General features: G+C 35.5%; 1 protein-coding gene across 2 annotated transcripts in view; it reads right to left on the bottom strand.

The window, feature by feature from the left end:
* LOC148169745 (kinesin-like protein CG14535) overlaps positions 1 to 22,834 on the bottom strand; it is a 91,663-nt gene that overhangs the window by 61,736 nt on the left and 7,093 nt on the right. For both annotated transcript variants that reach the window (XM_088043416.1, XM_088043415.1), the window contains exons 2-4: positions 12,399 to 12,514; positions 7,962 to 8,106; positions 2,047 to 2,543 (exon numbers count right to left, since the gene is read on the bottom strand). In XM_088043416.1, coding sequence (XP_087899542.1) covers positions 2,047 to 2,543; positions 7,962 to 8,106; positions 12,399 to 12,514 — 758 coding nt within the window. The remainder of the gene's footprint in view (positions 1 to 2,046; positions 2,544 to 7,961; positions 8,107 to 12,398; positions 12,515 to 22,834) is intronic.

Consider the following 22,834-nt stretch of genomic DNA (forward strand, 5'->3'; position numbering starts at 1 on the left):
ACACAGTAATTGTTTCTAATCGGCTTATGCAAATTTAAAATTAAATGTTTGCTATTTTGGAGCTAAGAGCTTACTTTTTTCAGGTTTTATATTTATTACCTGATCGAACCGCAACACCAATACACGAGAGACTATTAAACTGTTATTGCCTCATTATCGACTTCCTTTGGCGAAAACGGCAAAATAACCGGACTATTTCCCATTTTGTCCACATTTTATATCACTCCATTACCATGCTCGTTCGTCAATGATACATGACTCAATAGCACCACGTAATGATAATGCATTCAAAATTTATAGCGCTTGAGATAGCACTCAGTTTAGCCTTAACACTAATTTTGGTGCAATTACTCGTGATCCGAACACATGTAACAATCTGCCGGATAATTATTATCACTTTCCAATCAGATAATGCAGTTCATGTTTACGAATTTTCTCAGTTTTATTACCTCCAATGACAGTTGTCTTTTTTTCTAATTCAGAAGCGGATATTGCTGTTGCTGTGTGTTTTGTTTATGTTTGAGAAAGAGTTGTCACTCAGCGTTATACCAACACGAAGACAAAGTTTAATTTATATTACAGCGCAACACAATTATAGCCCTTGTTTATTAAAATATCAAACTTTGATTCAAGAGTTAATGTTTTCATAAAACTGATTTTGCATACAGGCATGTGATTTTATTAATGAATTCTTTTATGCCGGCCCATTATTCTACGAGACGAGTAAATCCGCTTTTATTATTCATAATCGAAACAATAATTTATTTCAACATCACGCTATTAAATTTCATTACCCACATCCAATCAGGAAATTGTCCGAATACCTCAAAAACTTCTTAATTACTCATTTATGGTCATTCTTACTAAACAACGCATTGCGCCGATTTTATGTACCGTAGCGTCATCCTGTAATGATGAAATGACGGCGCAACTTTCCAACTTGTATGGAGCAAACAATAAACTTGATAGGGTAGTAAATGATATAAAATATGTTCAAGTTTCGAGCCAAATGGACCAGGATCCAATTTGCTAGCATCTTGTTCTTGATTCAATAATTGAATTTCTCGAAGCGCACCAGAGTTGCATGTAAAATTCAAACACTGTTGCAAGAAACGACTTTTAAAATGAATTGCGATTAAATCACGATGTAATTTAATTATTCACGATGTGACTTTTGTTAAATTACGTTGTTGAAAGATTGACGGGGTAAGATGCATACCAAACTGGAACACATTACCGCGAAAAATTTATTGCAAGATGGTTCCACTTATCCTAAAATCTTAAATTACTTTCTAATCGGAACGACTGAAATTAAAATTACAGTTATGGTGGACGATGAAAAAAACTGCCAACAAATTAATACAAAAAATGATAGGTGCTAAAATTGTTAATTTATATGTTAAATAAGTATCTTCCTTATGCTGAAGAAAGGAGAGAATTCGCGTTGCCGCGACGGAGCTATTCGATAATTTTTCGGAAATTTTATTGTTAAAAAATAAAAATACAAAATTATTATGGTACTTGAAACCTGGTCTGTACTGTCATATTATTTTATCCCCGTTGATTGTTTTAGGTGCGGATTGAAATAAAACAATGCACTGTACATCATATACGTCGTTTCAAACTGTGCCCCTCATAAACATTTCATAATGCATTTACGGAACACCTGTATATCATAAAATCTTTAAAAATCGGCGCCTGCTACGAACACGTGACGTAACACGTGTAGTTGCAGGATTTTTTCAGGAAAATTCCCGGCGAACTGAAGAATTAATTTTCATAATATTAAGATGAACGACAGAGTATTAATCACGAATTAAAGAAATAAAAAACATTTTTACATATCTCGAATGGACGTCATCGATCATTGACCAGCTGATAAAACTATAAACAGTTTTTAATTAATTTAGAAAGCATCTTTTGTAATAAAATCAATAATAGTCTATTGAAAGCTCGTTGATCGTATAATTGACCACCCAACCGCATGTCATCTCATGAGTAACGTTTTCTTGGACCGGACGTTGTCCTATCTTTTGGTATTCTTACCTGGCAAAGAACGCCGCCGCCGCCGAAGCCTGTGCAGAAGTTCCGGGCATTCCGTTCACAGCAAAAGTGTACTTAGTTTCCGAATACACACCGTACACAGCACTGTCATGTTGTATCCCGCCCCCGACATAACACGCGGTCGCACTCTGGTACCCCACAACCCCTTTCACTTTTTCAGTTCTTTGTATGGCAGGCCTTTGATTCTTGGCCTTTGATGTCGTTCGAAGACTCCGATTGTTGATCAGTCTGTCGTGGCTATCCATTTGCGGTTTAGTGGTCTGTTTCCTCCGTCTTGCGTCTACTGCCGCCTGTGTTGGGGCAGGCACTGGAGCCGCCGTTGATCGGGATTTCGCGCGCCCATTCACCGTACTCTCCCACTCTGTTGATCGTTGGGTTCTGCTTTGGTTCTGATGAGACATGAGGTGGCTGTAGTGGCCATTCATGTTGCTCTCTGGGGGTGGCACGTATTCTGTGCTTTTGATCATCTCCAAGTCGATCTGAAAGGGGAAACAAAGATTTCAATGTTCAATCTCAAGAACGCGACTTTTTTCGACTAATGAAAAATATTTTTAGCCGCTTCGGTAAATCGAATTTTCCGGGCCTTTCCTCCATATCAATGGAAATGCAACTCTTTGTTGACAATACGTTACGTTAATATTCCAAGATGTTAACAACCTCTATCCAATTTACCACAACATTAACATTTACATTGAGCGAGAGAATCCATTAAAACATGTTTTTATGTAAAAATGTCAAAGCTTACATCAGAATAAATTGTTGGAACTTTGCATAATGCAAGTAAGAAGATGAAGTGAAAAATAGTATAAAATGAGACGAGTGTGTATAAAAGCAGATTCTAAGTTTATTTTCAACACAGTAATAAGAGTTTTATGGTTTCAGGATTTAACGATATCGTGGAGATAAGCAGAGAATTTTCTTCCATTGACACATCTGTAAAACACTGGAAGAATGTCGAGAACGAGATAAGCACAATAAATATGACTTGGGCTTTAAAGTATTTGTGAAATTTTCATAAGTAATATAACGAGTGGGCTCGAAATTGTCGGAAATTTTTCCGACAAACGAGTAGTTTTTTCGACGATCAATTGCACGAGTGAGCGAAGCGAACGAGTGACAATTGTCCGGAGAAACAAATTACGAGTACTGGAGGAAAAATTGTCCACAATTTCGAGCTCCCGAGTTATATTCGTCATGAGAATTCAACGAACTGACAAGCAACTGACAGCTCGCGTGGTATTTTAGCGTGGAATTGTCACTGAAAATTTCACTAGTGAAAATTTCCAAGAAAAGTTTGCTGTGATTGGTTTATTTGAAAAAATAAATGTCTCTTATTGGTCGAATCTATGGTGAGTTGAATTCTCATTTAATGACGAGACTACAACCATATGAAAAAAGGAAATAAAAAAAAAATGTGTTTTGCTTTATTTTTATTTGTTTTTTAATTTTAAAAGTTCCATACAGAACCAAAAACTTTCGACATTCTCTAATTAGATCACATTAATTTAAATTTTTGGCATTACATACAACATAAACAATGAAATTTTGAAAATCCTTGAAAAACAAATAACAGCACCATCTAAAATCTTTAGAATTTTACATATTTGGTGAAACATTTCTGCTTGTTGTCAGACGTCGAGCCGTGGAAACTGAAAGTAAATTCCGCGTCTATTCCAAGACAAAAAAGCGCAATAACAAGTAAAATTAGACATAGTTTGTTTGTTAATGAGCGAAAGAACACTCGAGATGAATTTAAAAATCACCGACGTACTTTAGTTTACATTCTTGTGCTTCTAAAGCCACTTAAATATTGCAGAATGTTGCAACTTGAACATCGGAGTATCTCATAATTAGATTCCAAGGTGCAACTGTCAACCCCGACATTACAGAACATACCTTCTTCAGCTCTTGATGTATCAACGTCATTAAAATAATGGAGAATGATTTAAATTAAACCTGCGTCACTGAGAGGTACATCCCGCGAATTTAAACTACAGTGGAGTTTTATAATGACGGCGAAATCTGATGATAATCTGCTCATCACGAGTTGGACATAATAAGCGATTGGTCATGGTCATGATATGCGGAATCAGAATAAACGAATTCTACTGTAATAGGAGTTTGATTTTGTGACCACAATGTTTGTCCAAAGTTTCGCCGAACCGCGATAATCACACAGCAGGCACTTCCATAAAAGGAAAACGAGAAAGTTCCAGCACAATTGCAGTGTTGTTTTATGTTATGTAATGCCCCGAAATTATCGAGTCATGTAGGCCGCTTGGTTTTTTTGCAAATATTTGTCAGTGTTTCCGATTAATGATGGCAGAAACGAAAGAAAGTAAACAAAAAGCTCTCGCCTCCAAGGTAATGACCGAAGACGGTTTAAATGCAATACGAAAAATCGGAGACACTACCCAACAACGACCGCAAATGCAAGCATCAAACGGACAAACAAATTTGTCAAAATGTCAGCAGAAAAGGGAGACGCGGAGCCAGTTTTTATGCACACTGTTTGGCCAATTTGCCAAAGTTCTTGTAATTTTTGTTGTGATTCAATTACGGTGATTTATGTCGCCGCTTTAATGGCTGACTCATTTGGCTGTTTTTGGGTAAAATTTTGGGGAGAGGTTTACCCAAATCTCTCAAAATTCTGGAGGGGAATTGATTGCACACCGTCGTTTTCTCCTATTTTAATATTACTTATCGAGATTGCGATAAAGGGCCCGGAAGTGTAATAATTTGTGTCGGCACGATGACATCAGGGTGAATCCGAGATTGCGGCAGATAGGGTGGGCGGGGGTGGTACTTGACTCACTTACTGTGCATCCGGTGAATGAGGGTGCAACCGGAGGGTTCTTACGTCCTGTTTCAAAATCCTTTAATCATGTTAGTACGGAATTTACTGCGTGGATTGTGACGTTTTGATTGTATATGCATAAGGGATGTTTTTTTGTTCAGGTATTTAATCTGGCTCTTGTGTTGCTGCTTTAATCTAATCTGTAAACGTCCCGGAAAATAATTATCTCAGTCCATTGAGGAGTCTTATGGTGTTGGAAACTTGGAAATTAATAAAACTTTGCGAAGAAGCACTCACTAAAGATTATTTTGCTCATAATAGCAGCATGTATCTTCAAAGTTAAATGAATACTGGGATGATGAAAATTTCATCTGGTCACCTGCGTAAACATTAATTGAAGCATGTGATAATGAACGATTGAATTGGTTTGATTGATAGGTATGCATTTCAACATTGTGAGTTCGAAATCCGTATAATCCCGATGTTGGGTAAACTTGGTAGGGACCAGAGAACCTGACACTAAGAGTGATTGATAGAATTCTTCTGATAGAACAATTCGGAAGAAGAATTGCAATAATGATGGAATTAGGAAGTTTGCACAACCATCACCTGCATACTTAGTACAACAACTACAATCATAATAAATCACTCGAGCTATTATTTTACTGTTACAACAATTAATTCCTACGCAAAAGCTCGAGTCATGGGAGATCAATAATCAATCTAAAGTCCTGTTTTCAATTATCTATACAACTTCAAACAAAAACTTACATCCCAACGCTCCATCGCACGCATCGTCATGACAATGCACATTTTCCATAATAGTTTTCCAAGGATCAATTTCATAAGTATTTGCGATTCCTCCAAGTCAGCGGATCCTGTATTTACCAAATTTTAAGGAAATTATTCTTCTATCTCCCCCAGCGAGCATTATCTATGTCCACGAATTGAATTAGCATTTCTATCATGCGGTCCAGCATATGGTTTAATCATGGTAGGATAATAAAGTTTTATTCCTTTTGGGGTGACAAGGATGCGCCTGAAAACTGCAGATTTCCAATCATAATACGCGTCACCCACCCCGCCAACTTCCTCAATAACTTTCCCCTAATATTATTTTCATTCCGAAACATCAATTTCTTCACACTGTGGTGTAAAATATGATTTTATGTACACCCTGCCAAAACGGATTACAGTTGGTGAGCTTGTGCTGGATTGGGTGAAAGAAACTTGATATTATGAGGGGTTGTAAACTTTTATATAAGAATATTTTATGAAAGTTTTTTTACACTTGTGACTTACGATAGAGACGTTAACACTTCTTCGAAACGTTGCAATCATTACGTTCCCCTCGTGATGGCAATTTATCAGGCATTAAAAGAGGAAGTGAATTGCTGGCGAAAAATGGACGAAAATCGGCGGTATTGTGACATTTTTTAGAATAATAGCCGAAACTATCACTTTATCCTTAGACATTTAGCGGAGCGAGAGAAATGGGCCGTTGAGCACTTGCTAAAGTAAAGCAGGCGATAGAAATATATCATGGGAGGAAAATCAAGGAGGGAGAGAAACTGCGGTCACCTAATGACGCTTATAGTCGTCGTTAAGATCCTTGGTTCTTATTATGAGGCTGACTCAGGGAAAAGCAGAGGTCCCAAAAATACTAGACGCTAATTTTCATCCAAACTCTACAAAAATTTACATGAAAACTTCGAGTTGCCAAATTTTCGGTTCTTTTTCTTTCCATTTTGAAACTTTGTCATTAAAAATGTTGTTTTTGCGGTTACCAGACACCAACATGTCCTGCAAAATATTTTATGAATACTTCGTCTGGCACTTTCAATAAAAATTCCAACGTAATACTCTCTTATGGTTCATCTCATGACACAGACCACAAAAACTTTCTTATTTAAAATCAATTTATGCAAATTTGGGCACAACATTCTTGTACGGAAAACTAAATAAACAATGTGACAATGAGCGAGTTTGAAGCTTAACACCAGCAGTGTTAAAATTTTAAAAAGCAATTTCGTCCTTTAAGAGCAGAAAATGTGCCCTCTATAAAAATGGTTGTATGAATATTTATACAATTCGACGTTTTATTTGGATGCTCTGGTCACAGACGGTTCACCCGGCATTTAACACAGCAATAAAACTTTCACTCTGTGTATTCTTTAGTGGTTAGTCTCGTTATTGTCTTTGTTTTATATTTAGCTGCCGGTCTAATTTATTAGATGTCCGCGAAATCTTCCGTGAAAGAGCTCCCGACTTAATTTCGGTATTCGAGATTTATGCTGTTGTTTCCTCTAGCTTTGAAAGAACGGTGTAAATCATCGGGGAAAAAATTATGCAGTGTCCTTTCTTAGCGAAGTTTTTCTTTGACGCCCTTAATCTAATATTCATGTAGAACTTTATGGACTCTGACCCTTGTAGGGGTGACATGTTTTTTATAGCAAGTTACCACTTTTGATGGCTCGAGTGCTTAAAAAGTCGTGGCGCGATTGTTTGGACACTATAATAATGAAAAACAGACGGGCTATAATGGAAATTCGCACGCACTTTTACGATAATTGCAATTTAGGCCTCGTTACTTTATTTGTATTGAGGGGAGAATCCATTATCGGACTTCTTGATTAAGATATAAATCATCACCTCGCAGGGGCAGCATTCCTTCAGTAACTTGATCACTTAAATTAAAATGCGGCATTAAAATGCAAGCTGCATTTACACAGCTTGACGTTAACGCCTCTCTAGCACAGAACTTATTATTATCATCGAAAAAAAAAGGTGTCTTAAAATCCATTAGGCACGCTCTCTGAAGAAGTGACCACCGGACGATCCATCTTCCACGATTTGCATAATTCAATTTTAATTTTAATTTAATGAGCTGTCCCCAGGCATCCAATTACTGAAATATCATATTTTATGAAGTCGTAAAGCTTATAGTAAATCTCTTTTATTATAGCCACATGAACCGGGGACTGGATCTATTTTCCAGACAAATTACTATTGCTCAACCAATAAAATTAACATGCTATAAATTAGGGCCAGCAGCAGTTTTTTGGAAACTGTTATTAATAAGTACAAAGGACTAAATTACCTTTGAGATTAGCCTCGGATTGATCCATGCCGTTTTGACATCGTTATCCAGTAGCTTATAGGAGGCCTTTGTGATAAGCTTAGGAATGTCTGGTCCAACTGACGAGGGATGGATTTTCATGTTCGGATCTTTCGAATGCACGGATCTGAAATGATAAATCAAATTTACAAAGAAACCACATTTTATTGCAATTAAATTTCCAGAATTATGTCTTCAACTTGATTTATTGACGGGAAAGCGCATTCGCAGCCCTCGTCATCGAAATGTATTTAAAGAAAAGCGCACTCGGTTGTGACTTGTGACACGTCCACGATAAATTTTCGAATTCGGGATATGTGAGACCGGATTCTTATCAAAGAAAGCGCTAGAAAAACCAGGACGCAAACTGCATCTTTCTATCTGTCATAGGGCCGATTTACAGTTAAATCTTTAGTTTCGATTAAATACTTAACATCGTGTTAAAGTGACATGTGATCGTTTTTCCGCCAATCAAATGTCAGCAATCGTCATGCATATTAGTTGCGAGATTAACTTAATTTAAATTAAATTATTGCATAAACCGGCCCTTAGTATTCGAAACTTTAGTCGCTTCTAATTCAGTTATTTGTACACGTATAGTGACAATAGCCCTTGTTTTAAAATTTGTGTGAAATTCTGCGTAAAATAGATACTAAAAACACGTGTTTAACAAATAAACGATAAATTGAATTGAATTTTCAAACTCAGCATTCCTGTCTGTCGTAGTTCTGGAGATGTTAGCGTTGAAAATTAAACAAAAATACTTAAATGTAAATTGAAAAAAATACAATTTTCGACTCCGGTATGTGTAAGACCGGATTCTTAGCAACAAAAATACGAAAAAAAAACGATAAAAAACGCATCTTTACATCTGTCGTAATCAGATGAAGGACACTCCTTAAAAAAGGCAAAAACGGGATATTTTTTAAGAATTCCGCATCATTCCATGGAATGTCAGAATAAAAAACCTGAGAATTCAAAAAAACATTAAAAAGAAAAGAAAATTTCATAAAATTTAAGCTAAATTTGAAGGTGTTTTGAGAAACTCGCAGAGAGAATCCTTGAAATATTAAGCAAACTGAATGTGCGTAGAGTTGAATTTACTGAGTTTAATTTACATTAGATTTCCCTGTCCACCCCATTAAAAACTCAATTTTTCCAACCACCAAAACTTTTTTGACCTCAACCCTCTATCACCACTCATTTCATTAATATCTCAGCACCCCCATTTCGCCCCTTCTTAATTGCATTAAAGTGCCTAGATTTAATGGGAAGCGAAACCACCTTGCACTTTTCGTTCATCTGTCGCCCTTTCTTCAGCAACCAGCTGATATTTTTTCAATTACCGTTTCATCCACGCTTCATTAAACCTAATAAGTCAAACCTTTGAAAAGGCAAAGTCGCAGTGCTTGCTGTTATAGATTCCATTCATACTAAGTTAATCGATTATAACGCGTAGAGGGTTGCATATGCCAGAGGGTGAAGGACTTATGCTAAGCCAGAGGGAACTAAAGATCGCAATGATTTATTGCAAGGGAACGAATTCTTGAAACGTGACGGAAATTTTAAATCGTCTTATTGTTTTTTCGGGGGGGTTGGGGGAAGATAATTTGATCTAGACATGTTTGAGGGTGATTAATGGTACTGCAAGATGTTGCTACTAACAGCAAAAATAGTAAGTAGTCAAATAGTTGAGAAAAGCAGCACGTGGCGTGGTGGTGCCATCTGAAGGAAAGTGGTGGAAGTTAGAATGAGGAGCTTTCAGGCGTCGCGACGCCAAGCGGTTGCGTTGGAGTAGCCACCAGTAGAGGTCGCCACAACTCCAATCATATTTCGTTGATTAATGAAGATAGTTTATTGACAAACGGTGAGAGCGCGGCGTGTTTTCTTTGCTGAAATGAAAGTCTATTTTTAGTTTCGATTTTTAAAATGATTGCTTCCTTTGATGTAGCGCTTCTTTCTTCGCGGGAACAAATTACAGATTTTCTTGTCAGCCAATTAATAATTCCCCTATTAAAACAAAGCGGAAATAAGCGCGATTGCATGTGTAATAAACTTCGGAGTTCTCGTATTACATCTGGATTTACTGCTCTGTCAGATCATAACGTAACGTGCATTTAATGCAACAGTACTCGTATAACCCCAGTCTATAAATAGTTAAAGTTGAATGTATCAGTGTAATCCTTGATGTATGAGGTGCAGGCTCAAGGTAATCAAACTTTGGGAAGATGCACGTTAGTAAACAAGATCAAAGACTAGTTAAACATAAACCTGGAAGGATATACACGGTTACCTACAAAATTTTAACCACATATGTACGAGGAGCGGAGTGTTCAACTTGAGAACTCACGCTCGATAAAGTTAGCAAGTAAACTCGCTCCAAATCCGAGGAAATATGGTGATTGCGATAAAGTAGTAACGACGCGACAACTTCATGTACTTAAAAAGATTAACAAAATGCGACATTTTTCAAATGGTTGTTTCGTTTCAAGAAGATTATCTTGGGGCAATAATTAATAACCGACAAGTTGGAAAGTATGCTGTAACTTCAGGAAAAATGGCAATATCGAAACTTTTAATTACCAGGAAGTTTGTTCGAAAAAAACGATGGGCTATCGATTCTCACAGTTTTATTTAAATTGCGAAATTTAAGCAGGCGGCTCGGAAATAAAGCCAGAACTATCAACTTTAATCGCTTAAAACCTACCAGGCTAATAAAACTGAAGAATCTCATAAGCTTACAAAACGTAAATTAAAAACACATAAATATCCGCATTAGTGCTTATGGTCGCCTCTTTAATTACCATAACTGGAAACAAATTACCAAACCCGCCGCTAAAAACTGAATTAATTTATCTCTTTTTTAATTCACTTAACAAGATGCACCCTTCGAGATCACCTGCGACAAAAACCGACTTAATTAGTAGGATCGTAATTATCGCTCCTTTCTTTCAAAGATCAAACGTGTCTAAGTTAAGCACGTATGTCACCACGAGCTGAAATCGATAATATTTCAGGTACTAACAGTGCGTTTCCGGTGAGAAAAAAGCTGGAGAAAGGCTTAAAGATGCAACCAACTATACACCTTTGCATCTCTTTGAGCGCGCTCTATTTTCAGTGATAAGAATAAAAGCCATAACTTTTATGGCCGTTGTTTGCCATTATACGAGAGTTGATGCCATATGTTGGTTGAAATGTAAACAGCATTACGACATTGCTTAGGGCAGGGTTGAATGGGTTTCCTTCCCACATATTGCAAAAATAAGGGAGGGATTAGTCATTTAGCACAATTGCTGCGACGCGAGGTTATTGGATTTTTTGTCCTACGCACTGAAAGAAAATTCAAATCAGGGGTTTTGTTCAGTAACCCAGTTTTCTACAGACTCAAAATGCGGGGAAAAGCAAATTTCGTCAATTTATTTATGCTTTTCTCCATACAATAAAGCCATAATTTCACATTCTTAAAGAGAAATTGAAAGAAAATAATTTGAAGGGGTTGCTTAAAATCGAAGAAAAATAATGATCATAATAATTTTTTTATTTGCTCTTAACTTAAACCGAAAGTTTTCAGTTTATTTTTACCTTCTCAAGCTGTCTAGACGTTATTTTTTTTATTTATCAATTCCCAAATAAACCTAGAAAATTTAAAAAAAATCTTAGATATTCAGATACATTTTTCCGGATTTCTAAAGATTCCTAATGATCCTAGAAACTCCTCGGAAATATGACAACATGAGAACCTAAGAACTAAAGTTTCTAAAAATAGTCTAAAAATTCAAGCATTTCAGCAAACAACAAAACAGTTTAGAATCACAAAATTTCTCAACAGAAAAAAAACTGAAAACCTTTTAGAAACTAACGACATTTATTGTTTCCATTGTTTCCTTCCTTCTTGAATTTTTCCTTCATATTTCTCATTTTTTTAATGCAAATGCTAAGAACGTTTGTAATATTAAGAAAAAACTACTTCAATTTTCTGCTGACATTTCTGCATTTTCGTAAGTTCGCTCTTATTTTCCAGCGTTCATCATTTTTGATTACGCGGTGCCAGAAATGTCTAAAACTGCGCTCATATTTTCCAATAACAATTTCCTCGGAATTTAAAAAATTGCGGAAAACTACCTTTTCTACACCCACATGAATTCATTTCATTGTAAACCCGGACATCTGCAAATAAAATTTTAATCCCGCTAAAATTATTCCGAAAGCTCGTTTTCGCTCTGAAACCCGCAAAAAACTTATAAGTCGTCCATCTACATTTCAGATGAGATTCCTTTGCAAGTCAGCTTTTTAGATCGTTGATTACACCACAAAGCTTTGAAAATACCAACTCCTGTTAAACTGCTACCTTCCGGGAAACCCCGGAATGAATTCTAAAGACAGCAAAGTTGAAAACATATCATCCCTTGTTTTAAATACCTTGGCGGATTGTTGTTATTTGAAGGCGGCATCGGTGTGGGTATTCTCGGGGGCGGCACTGGGATTGGAGTATGACGGCGCCGCCCTGCGAGCCCCCGGGATAGTTCACCACTCATCTGTAATAAAATTAAACATGTAAAAGTATTATTTCAATCGGTAATTAGAGTGATTGAAACAAAGGTTAATTGGAAAATGCAGAATTCCAATTAAAATTGGTATTATCTAAATAGTATTAATTGTGATGGAAAGTGATGATTACAGGAACGGAAAACAAACATTCTAGTGTTTCCTTTCTCACTGAAAAAATATGAGGGTAGTTGTGTTTATCTTGTACAGACGAGAACATTAAGGTGGTGTGTATTTTAGTAATGATCCTCAAATTCAAAGCAAATAGTTGCGACTTCTCACTGTCCTTCCTTTGTCAAGGGATGTTTGTAATCACTAAACGCTTTTCTTTATTGTGTAACTTTCTCGAGTTTTTCCCTCCCTACACTTTACAACCTAATTAAGCAAAATCTGACAAAGTTTAATTAAATTTAACATACAAACTACAATGGAAGTAAAGCGTTTCAGAGGACTGCCTTTAACTGCAATGTAACAATCTCCATAATAACAGATTACAACTCAGGCGTCGGCACATTTAGCGTTACGATTTCCTCCCAATAAAAGAGAAGGAAATAGAATTCTGTAAAAAAGAAACCGAGCTGTCACACTGGGAAAATCATAACAAAGTTTCTTCAATAAGCGTATTACTCCTACAGTAGTTTTATCATAAAACAGCTTCAGAGAAAACGTGATTATTCTTTGAACGCTGAAAATATATTTATGGATTTCAAAGCAAACGTTGCGGTAAACTATAGCGAAATGTTTCAGTACATAAAGGAATACATACAAAACTGCAGATTCAGGAGTTTATGAAGAGCTATTATGAAGCGATTATTCTGAAACTTCTGCTCTTTGATCTTGTAACTAACGTTATACAGTCGCAAACGTGGAAAGGCGAAATCCTTAACATATTTCACTCAAATAAAGTAATTGAAGGGAGAATTTTGCAAAAAACGGATGACATGATTTAAACAAACCTCGTTGTACGGCTCATTAAAATCCAACATGACCATCAAATTATCCCTGATGTAATTATAATCATTTCGTTAACAATATGCCATTAATTCTCTCTGATGCCATATCATTAATCCCACTAAGTTATTATTCATCGCTCCGAAGCAATCTATAAAATTAAATGATATTCGTGCATGCAACTTCCAAAATGTTTGTGATTCCTTAAAAGCTTCTTAATAAAAAATGTATGCTTACTTCTACTAAAGTCAAAGGTTGAATCTCTCCAATACAACGAATACCGAGTATCCTAAGAAAATGCCATTATTTCAGTGGCAGTAAATTCCCGTCAAAATTCCACGAATTACGCAGTGACTTAAATGAGAGTTCTTCTATATAATTGTTTGAGGGAAACAAAGCTCGAATGTAAATCTTCAGTTTGAAATATGAAACAAAAATAGGTCGAGCTTGATTATTTTTTTGTTGAAGTGGAAAACTGCAATAAATGAGATCTGTGATAGTCTCAAAGGGGCAAATATCGAGTTGCTCAACTTTGGCTGAAATTTATGTGGACTGTAAAACGTGATTTACTACTCGTGTGTTCAGTGATAGCAACATTTAGTTTAATTAGGACAAAACGATGTGGACAAAGTTTGAATTATAATTAACGAGAGCGGGGACGCGGGTCGTTGTTTCATTCTGCAACTAAAAATGCAACAGTTTTCTGGGCGGTTCTAAGTGCAAACCAATTCCGTTATCAAGTTTTTTTGAGTGTTTCTTCATAGTCACACGTTAAAAAAAAGCGTAAGTAAACTTGTTAATTTTTCGGTCACATTTTGGGCATAATTTTCGTCCTCTCATTACAATCACGAAAAATGCAAACAAAAGGGACGAAAGGTCTCTGAATAGACATTATGTATGTCCCTAGATAACAGCAGTGGCGTAACAGTATTTTATGAGCTATGAAGCATTCTATAGAATTAGGGCTGAACTGTGCATAATACCCTCGAAATTGTCTTACTCTTAATGTGAATTCGGTCGTAGCGACGTACAATAAAGTCCTGTTTTTGATTAATGCCATCTTTAAATCATCCCACCCCAGCAAACAAATAAGCATTCCTGCACCCAACACATGTAGACCATAGCCTTGATTTAACGGTAGCTTTAAAACGGTAAGTAAATAACTCTTTGTGCTTCACATTTATAGTCTTCCACCGAACTCAATGTATAAATAAACGGTTTTACTGTTGTGATTTTTTCGGTCCGGTCCAATGCAGCTCTTGCATCTAATTACTGTGCATGAGTCACTCTGACCACCACCAGAATTTATAGGCTCTTATTTGAGGTCGTATCGAGGGTTGCTCTGTGATTAAATCAAGCTATGGAATGTACGACACGTGGTCCTTCGATGAAATGAAATAAAATTGATCCCATCACTGACGAATTCAAATTAGTCGGAGTCAGTTAACGGAGCTTGAAGATCACACAAGTTTTCGTTTATTTATTCAGTCTGGCGGTTGTTCCAATAGTTCTTTATTTGTTCGGCCGGAGTTCATATTTCTTGCGTCTCACCCAAACTTCTTGGAACTGTTGGTTGAGCTTTCGATGACTCTAGAAAGTTGGACGGACACGATATGTGACTTAATTACAACGAGAGGACAGTCGTGATTAAGTTAAGGTGGTGTGGCTATAGGTCATCGAGCGAAACCGAAACGCCCTTTCTCATCACGACCAGTCCGTTCACTTATTGAAATCGTGTTACAAGACAAATATGGACTTAACTTTTTTAATCAAAATTTATTTTGTTGGGCTGATCTTTATCGATTACCTTTTATGGAGGTGTGACTGAAGCCAGTGGTATTAAAAACGACCGATAAGGCAATTTATAGGTGGAAAAATATTCGACTGGTTAAAAACAGCAGTTTTCTAATTAAAATTTTAATCCAAAAGTCCAAGCTCTCTGTTAAAGAAACTCAGACAGATAATATGTATAGGAGGGTGAGGCTCTCCCTGTTTTTATTATAATGCAACTGGGAAGTATAAAAAACATCCCAAGGATCACTCATGTGGTTAAGCACCAGCATCCTCATTTATTAGGCGTATTATGCTTCTGATCATATTGCTTGCTCAAGCGTGAAAATCAAAGCTAAACCGTAGGGCCTGGAAATCATTTTACTATTTTATTACACCGTTTTTAACCGTTTCATGTTATGCTTACTGAAATTTAATAACATCTGTTAATGAGGCTCAGCTTCATTGCGATATTCGATATTAAATTTGATGCAATAAAAATAACACACCGAATAATATTCCATCATACTGTGTAGTAAAATAGCGTCCTCATGAAACACGTAATAGTAACGTATTTACTACGAATAAAATTTGCGAAACAAAATTAGCCTGTTGACGCCTTCTGTAATTTTCTTCTTCATTTTTAAGTTCCATTTTCCCGGCTTTTAAGCTCTGAATACTAACTAACTCAACTTTTTGACTTCAGTTCCTGCTTTTAAATAAATTGCAGGGAATTTCACTGAAAATTCAGTTTAATACGAGTAATGATGAATGTATGATCTCGAAACTGATGCTGAATGTCGCCACATTTTTCTACTTATGACACACTATTACCAAAGCGTGCGCTTTCTCGCAGAAAGCTCTTTTAAACTCGCCAAAAGCTCAACTCCCCTCGCTTTTTCTCTGAGTAGTATAGCAAATATTTCCCGTTAGTTCCGAAAATAGGGGACGTGTGAGCCCTACATGTCAGTAATTGACTGATTTGATTATTATCGTTAGTGTTGACTTTGCCAAATTCAGACTCTCTGTACTTGGCATGTTTGCCGTATATGTTTAAGCTAATCACATCGTTCCCTGTCATACACAATTGGAATAATGTAGGTACTTTTCTGGCGTCGTCGGAAGAGAAAGCCACAATTTCGTTACGAAAAGCTCGAGTCACTCCAACCCCTTATCTGAAGTACTTTGACGTCACATTAAACTAATTCATCACGTTTTGCTCGATAAGGGTGCATGTTAGATACCGGTTTCTTGGACGGACGATGAAGTGTGTGATTTTAAGATACCACAAAGTGGGGAAATTAGGGGTTTAAAGGATTCAGTTTTTTGCAATTTGCTCTTTACGAACATTGAGCAATTCTGCGAAATCTACCGTTAATACAATTTTGAGGCTTTTAGATTTTCAAATTTCTAAGCTCGATCTACTTTTAGCTTGTTCATCCAAGCTTTAAGCACAATTTTATAACCGGAGGCTCTAGAACATTGAACTTTGGAACATGTGTATTTGGACTTCCTAATTTCGTTCATAACTGGGGGCTCTAAAGCGTTTAATTTGGGAATATTATGTATTTAGCTAGATGTACTTGAAGTTAATATTTTCAATTGTAAATCAAAGTGCTCAAATGGCATGCCTAGATAAAAAAATTAGTCTTACGAAAACAATTTTGGAACCCTTTTTCAGATCAACGCACCAATTTTTTTTTCTGTATTGGAAAACAATTCAAAAATAAAAAACCCGTTTTGCCTCGTCAGGTCCAGATTCAGAGATATTCCTAAAAGTGAGTTTGTATTAAAAAATATAAATATAAGACAAAAACTAATTTAAAGAAATCTAAAGATGATTTAAGAAAAACCTAAGAAGAATTTACATGTTCTAAGGAAAGCCTAAAAATCAGAAAGTCTAATAGACCTAGAAACTTCCAGAATTTACGAAAAATCTTAAGAACCGAAAAAAAACAAAAAAATAAGAAAATTCAGAAAGAATTTTGAAAGAATCTTAAGACATTTTAAGAAAGAAAGAAGAACATGTAGATTCTGAAAAAAATTATTTAGATTCGAATTTCGTAAGAATTTCTAAAAATTTGAACTATTAATCACAACTAAATGCGTACAGTAGTTAAAAATTCCTAAATATTTAACTGTAGTCGAAAAAGCAAAACCTTTGGCAAATGTAGAAAAAAAGCTGCTGATTACACCATATTTCAACTGAATCTGTGGTCCAAACTTCAACACATGCCCAAATTTTGGGACTGTACACGAAATTGTGCATATTAGCGATTCACGGTCGGTAGAAGTAACTAACGGATACTTTCGTGTCGCTACGTTGCATTTTTGATTTAACTAGGAATTAAACATTGACATCACTGTCTGTCAAATAAATTTGTCATTCAAATTTGACAATAAAACGAGATGGAATCAACTATTGCAAGACAACCAGTTTCAAAACGTAGAAAACACAATATTTTCCTGCAGAAATCGTAAGGGAGAAAGTCAGAAATTTATTGTTAAAATCAATTTCGCAATGCACACCAAACAACCGGAAAAACTTTGTTTTACATTGCTAAAAATTAATTAGGCAAGACTGGTCAGCACTCATGGGAGACGCAGCTGTAGACAATATTCCTTCAATCATTTTAACACTTACAGAGTCAGATTCAGAAGATGAAATCGATGAACTAGTTGAATTCGATTCGAAGCTCTGATGATTTTCTTCTTTTTCGTTTGGAAAATAACTATTTACCTTTAATGACAAACCAAAAACTGTCATTTTGATGACATTTGTTCTACAAAGCATTACACTAGAAAAGTAATAACCTTAGTTACACAGCTCAAAAATAAAAGTTACTAAATTTAGTTACTTCTACCGAACGTAAATCATTTTATAGGACTGTATCATCTAGTTACATTTTTACTTTTGTTGGGTTTGCTGTTAATATCTGAAATATTGACAAACACGTCAACCTGACAGAAACCAGAAATTATTTTTGATTTTGCACAAATTTAGAGACTAATGGTCAATGTTGTTCGTCACATGAAGAGCTCCTCCTGTCTTAATATTGTAACTGTAGGTTGGGTGTAATGAAACCCCCAATGTAACAGCAAACGACTCTATTTCCGCCTTTTGATAAGAAGATGCACTGGGTGCAAGTAATGTTTATATTATGACTTGGCTCACTTCGATTTTCAAATTAAAACCCTTACGTTGCACATGAAACAAAAAGAATCTTCGAAATTTGAGATGTTGATAATGTCGTCTTTTCGTTTTTATTCAAACATATTCATTAGTTCCACTTGCTTTGTTTCTAAACTTACGAGCAATTAAACGAATCCAAAACGGTCAACTCACAGTAAAATTCGGAAAAACACAAGTGTTTTATTTACAATTTTTGTTTTTTAAGTTATAGATCACGCATAGCACGTAGTAAAACGTCTTTATTATTCACTTTGCATCGAATGGGACGTAAATCTTTTGCTTTTCCAACAAATTCCTGTTTTGACAAATAATGTCAATAATTGTAACCAAACTAATTTTGACAACTCTCCCACTCTTTAAATCATTACCAATTTTAAATAAAATCACTAGCTGTCCAGATACACTCAGCACTTACATACACTTGTCGCTACCAAAATTGGGGCCACAGTTTCAGTTGAAATACCGTGTAGCAAAAGTTGTATAATTAAGATAAATATTTAGAGAAAAATCAAAAAGAACGCCACTGCTCAAAGCCTGATTTACATTATGGAAATTAAGACAAATACCCATGACAACGAAAAAATCGATCACATTTCGGCGTCGTCAATAGTAGACAAAAAATAACTGGAAAAAACCTGGCGAAGATTGTGGACAAATCTTAAGGTAGTAAAAGATTAATCGCACATGGTGTTTAAAGTTTTTGAGGAAAACTTGAAAATCTGAAAAAAAATTAAAAATTGAAAAAAAATTGAAAGAAAATCAAAGAATTTCAAAAAAATCTAAAAAAGGGGAATTTAAAGACAATCTAAAAACAACAATTTAGAGATTCTGAGAAAAGCCTAAAACTCTGAATAAAATCTAAAATATCTGGAAAATCCAAGAATTGAGAGATACTAAAAAAAGAAAAAAAATAAAAAGACTTTTAAAGGAATGTAAAAATAATCTAAGAAGAACCTTACAAAAATTAGATTTTGAGAAAAATCTAAACGATTCAGAAGATTCAAAAATTTAAAGAAAATAGAAAACCTAGAAACAAATCTGGCTAGAATTTTGAACAAATCTAACAGTAATCTAAAAAGAACTAACAAGAATATACTCGATTTGCAAAAAGCCTAAACATCTGAAGAAAATCGAAGAATAAGAATCGAAAATATGTAAGTATGTAGAAAATCCAGAGAATCTTAAAAAGAACGAAAAATAGAGGGCATTTTAAAGGAATTGAAAGATGATCGTAAAAGAATCTAACAAAAACTTAAAGATTTAAAAAAAAATGTAAACGATTAAAAAAACTTAAAAATTTCGAGAAAATTTAAGGCAATTAAAAAAGGCATGCTTAAAAATTTGGGTGGCAACTCTAATTTACGACATTCGCCAAAAAAATGACAAAAGACATTTGTTGCAACGACCGAATCACGGCACTCGCGAAATAATTAACAGTCCACGGCCACCCCTTTTGAGCCTAGCGCGTTTTTTTAAAATTTAGTCAGTTCCTTCATCAAAATTTGACGTGCAACCCCGAGAGTTTACTTCGCCACAAATTGAATTCTTAAATTAGCGAAAATTAGATTTGTAATTAGACAAAAGGAGCACCGAAAGTGAGGAAACTACAAACTCGTAACTAATCAAAGTTTGCTCCTTGGTTACTTTAGTCTTTTCTGTTTGGCTGCTTGCTATCTAACTTCACATTTGAATGTGGTCTACGTGAAAGAGAATTAATTACTTCATCAGCGAAGACATTCCTCGTTCCTTGATTGCATACTAATCGTGTATCCCATAAATCTCCATTAATTGTGGGTAACTATTAATAAACCTTGTTCTCGATTCGCAACGAGTTCATTAAAATTATCAATCAAGACTTTTCTGCTTTTCCAATAAAACAGCAACGATATTTACACAATTTAGAATGTCCATTTATGGAAATCACGTTGTAAATAAAGCGTTAAGTGGTTTAATTGTACAAGACATAAATTACCTCAACAGACTTACAAGCATTACATAATCCCAACTATGCTTGTCGGGCTCACTAATATGATTAATAAAGGCTTTGGCTCATACCCAAGCCGTGAAAATAAAATATTCAAAAGAAGCTCGTCTTGATTTATGAATTAATTACTCGGTAAAAGCTTCACTACTGACACTTTTTATGCCAGTAATTACAAATCTGTTCGAAAATTCAATCGATCCGACCCACATCAAGGGCTTTGTAAAAATGCAACTTCCCCACTTGACTACGACTATTCAATTCTTTTCATACATGGAACGATCAGTATTTAAACTATTCAGGCGTACTATTTAATCCGTCTTTTGTAGACAGATGAAGCTTATTGTGATTTTGTGTAAATTACATAGAAGATAGAGTACACTTTTACATGGCTGGGTGCATCCTATTGTTACCAAAACAAAATTCTATGCATAGTAAAGGACGGTTTCAACATGACGGCTCTAATAACAACATCAGAGCCGGATTAAGGGGAGAGCACGCCTCGGGGATTCACCGACAAGTCGCAATTAAAAGTTTACCTAAAAATAGTGACATTTTTTGCTGCGGCCTACTTCACAGTGATTGCGGAAGTACATATTTCTAGGCTATTTCACAATCAAAAGTTCATTGTTTGGGTTTTTTAATCTTGCCATTATGCCGTGTTGCGTTTTTAAAGCCACAGTTCTTATTGATTCCATGCATAATGGTGAGCTAAAAGCAACGGGATAGAAATGATTGATGAGAATATGTCATGTCTAGTGCTATATTTTATTTTTAAATTACATCCCTCAAAAGTGAATTAGGTGCCCAATTAGGCGCATTTATGCATCTACTTTTAATAGCCCGAATCTCGATTTAGTGTTCCTCACCGATAATTAACCGTGAATGATAATTCCTACGATAAATCAAAGCTTTGAAGCGATTTTAACTGTCCTTTCAGGAAGTTATTTCAACACATAAATTAGGCGCTTTCCTACACTTTCTATTCCTGCTTACGTCGCAGGAACGAAATTCAAATCATCCGGTACAACTACAGAATTCAATTATAATAAACTGAAAATCGATGGCTCTTATTAGGACACTGAAGATAAACAAGGGGATATCTCGAAAGTTTTCACGTAATTTAATAAGAATAAGAAGTTGAAGGATGATAAGTGATGTTGCACGACCGATTAACTTCCGCCCAAGAAAATAAATAATGCAGATTTAGCTAAAATGGGGACGTCCGGTTATCTTGTTGGAAGGACCACATTCTTTCAGTAGGGTGCGATGTAAATGAACTCACAGCTAGTATAAATTCCGTGTAAATTGCTTGTTTACTCGTCAAATCTAAACATCCAGCTGTAGGAAAGTTCATGAGTTAATACCAGAATTAGAAAGAGTTTATCCTTTTACCAGAACGTGATGTTGAGGAAACACAGAGGGTTTCAATAACCGGGAAAAACTTCATTAATCACCACATAAAACTACGAAATTACTTCGCAAATTCTCACTATTTGATAACATTTCCGACTGCAATAACATCCACACTTTATGTTTTTAATCTCCAACCGACTGCTGATATCCACCGTTTCAAAGTACGCTGAAGCTGAAACATTAACGCTATTTCATATAAATCACGCCTAATGCAAACACATTGCGACCTGCATTGCTGAATTAATTTTCACAAATCTTGCTTTCCGCATTTTATCAAAAAACTTCGACCACTTTGCAATAAAACGAGATAATAAAAGTATATGAGGTACGTTAAAAACGGGATCTGCCATGAAACCTGGTCACGACCTTTAAATTATTGCTCAAGTTTTATCAGATTTTCACGGTGTGATAGCTAATCGAATCGGATTTCTTGTTTTCACAAATATGAATATTTTCAAAATTTCTGTTCCAATTTTCCAATTTGGTAGAGTTGATGAGCATGACACAAGTGATAACGTCTCTGAATTTAAAATTGCCAGTTATGAGATCTCATTAAAATTCAGCAATTCTTGGTTCGTCCTAAGAACGACAATTTCTAAAAATTCCATTTCTCGTTTTAAAACCCCCAGAGCTAGAGAATTTAATAGAAAATAGTGGAGCTTCTTTACGAAAAGCACGTTAAAACGAAATTATCTGCCTTAAAACCTGGTCACGACTTATAAAAGTAATGCTAAAGTTTGACGAGCTTTTCCCAGGATTACAGGTAATCGAATCAGATTTTTTGTTTTTGGTGACGTGAACAATTAGGTAAAAAAAGTAAAAAAATTCAATATCCCGGGAAGGAAAACTCGGATTGGAACAATATGAGCTTTATTACAGTGCTGTGGGAGTTTGTTATTGTGTTATAATAGCACAATGGGGTTTATAACAACATTTCATCTTGCTACGAAAGTTTATAACACAAATAGAAAAATCGTTACTGTTATTGGTCTGTATTGA

The sequence above is a fragment of the Gnatocerus cornutus genome, chromosome 8 (assembly GCF_029298725.1).
Source record: "Gnatocerus cornutus isolate USDA-ARS CGAHR chromosome 8, icGnaCorn1.1, whole genome shotgun sequence".
Lineage (NCBI taxonomy): Eukaryota > Metazoa > Arthropoda > Insecta > Coleoptera > Tenebrionidae > Gnatocerus > Gnatocerus cornutus.